The 1,766-nt window shown below is 39.1% G+C and overlaps 1 protein-coding gene across 1 annotated transcript; it reads left to right on the plus strand.

Moving 5' to 3' along the window:
• Positions 1–419: 419 nt before the first annotated feature.
• Positions 420–1,319, plus strand: LOC111439730. The gene has a single exon (XM_023077271.1). The coding sequence runs from the start codon at positions 420–422 to the stop codon at positions 1,317–1,319; it is 900 nt and encodes a 299-aa protein (XP_022933039.1).
• Positions 1,320–1,766: the final 447 nt, after the last annotated feature.

The raw sequence follows: 1,766 nt of genomic DNA on the forward strand, positions 1-1,766 counted from the left end.
AAAAGACACTGCAAACTCAAGCTCATTACGATGGTCTAGCAATCTATGAATGGAATATCGACGGATTGTCTGACTATCTGATAATGAATGTTGTCAATGAGATGATGATGGCTGCAGGCGCGTAAAAATTACAGGGCCATAAATCCGACCATCAGATAGCTCAAGTTTTAGTAACCGGATTTACCAGGCAACTCAAAGACTGGTGGGACAAATATCTCGACGAAACAACTCGCCAATAGATATTAAATCACTATGTCATTAGGCCAACTACTCAGATCATCAAAGAAGAAGGTCCATCAACTAGAACCGAAATACAACATGAAAGGGTAGAGGATGCTGTCAACACCCTCATATATACCCTCATAGAATTCTTCGTCGGCGACCCTCTGAAATACCAGGAGAGATCCGCCGAGATACTCATGAATCTGAAATGCCCTACCTTAGGTGATTTCAGGTGGTACAAAGACATGTACTTCAGCAAAGTTCTTATTAGAACAGATAGTTCGTTGGAATTCTGGAAAGAGAATTTTGTCAATGGACTACCAAAACACTTTTCAAGGAGGATCAAAGATGGTCTCAAGACAAAGCACAATGGAACAATTCCATGGCAGACTCTGTCATACGGATCCATAGCATCCTTCATCATAGAAGAAGGACTCAGGCTTTATAATGAGTCAAAGATTCAAAACAAGCTCAATTCTTCAATATCAAATAGAAAAGAGCTTGGAAGATTTTGCGATCAATATGGATGCAAGGGAATAGAAGCTCCCTCAACCTCTATACGAAACAAGGTTAAGACGCATCCAAAACCTTATCATTCATACAGGCCTAGAGAAACATATCGGAATAAACCCGTGCAGTCTCAAAAGCCAGCATATTCAAGAAGGAAGTATATTCCTACAAAAACCCATGGAGGAAAGAAAAAACAAACTTGCTTCAAATGTCGTGAAGAAGGACACTATGCTAACAAGTGTCCAATCAGAGGAAAGATCAATGAGTTGGATATAGATCAAGAGCTGAAAAATCAGCTATTACCACTGACCCTAACCGACTCAGAGCAATCAAGCGAGGGAGAAATCCTCGAACTCCAAGAAGAATCCGATTCATATTCTAGCACAGAATACGAATCAGAACAGGAGGGAAAAAGGACATGCGAAGGATGCATAAATGTACTCACAAAGGATCAAGAAATTCTACTCGAAGTAGTAGAAAAAGTTCAAGATCCAGAAATTCAACAGAAAATTGCTCAACGACTTAGAGATGCCATGACAATCTCTAAGCCACCTGAAAGGGAAGAAAGAAATCCCTACAGACTCTAGTCTGTTCTCCAAAGATTTGAAAAACCAAGGGAACTCACTACTCAAGATTTACAAAAAGAGATTAATAATCTCAAACAAGAGGTACAGGCGTTAAGATTTGAAACCAGGTCAGAATCTTATATGCTTCGTCAAGAAATTCTCAATCTTCAGGAAAGGCTGCCCGAACGAAGGGAAACGGCGCAACCAAACCTGGATGAAAAAGATTTTCAAAGTTCCTTCGTTGGAGCCATCACAACTTCTCAATATCAAAAATGGTACGCTCTCGTTACCTTAAAAATTTATGATTTCAAAATTACACTAAATGCTCTCATAGATACGGGAGCCAAGCAAAATTGCATTCAAGAAGGCCTAATACCTACAAAGTATTTTGAAAAAACTACTGAGGGCCTTAGAGATGCTAACAACAACAAACTCAAAATTAATTACAAACTATCAAAAGTTCATGTT

Source organism: Cucurbita moschata, unplaced genomic scaffold, assembly GCF_002738365.1.
Source record: "Cucurbita moschata cultivar Rifu unplaced genomic scaffold, Cmos_1.0 Cmo_Scf00104, whole genome shotgun sequence".
Taxonomy (NCBI): Eukaryota; Viridiplantae; Streptophyta; class Magnoliopsida; order Cucurbitales; family Cucurbitaceae; genus Cucurbita; species Cucurbita moschata.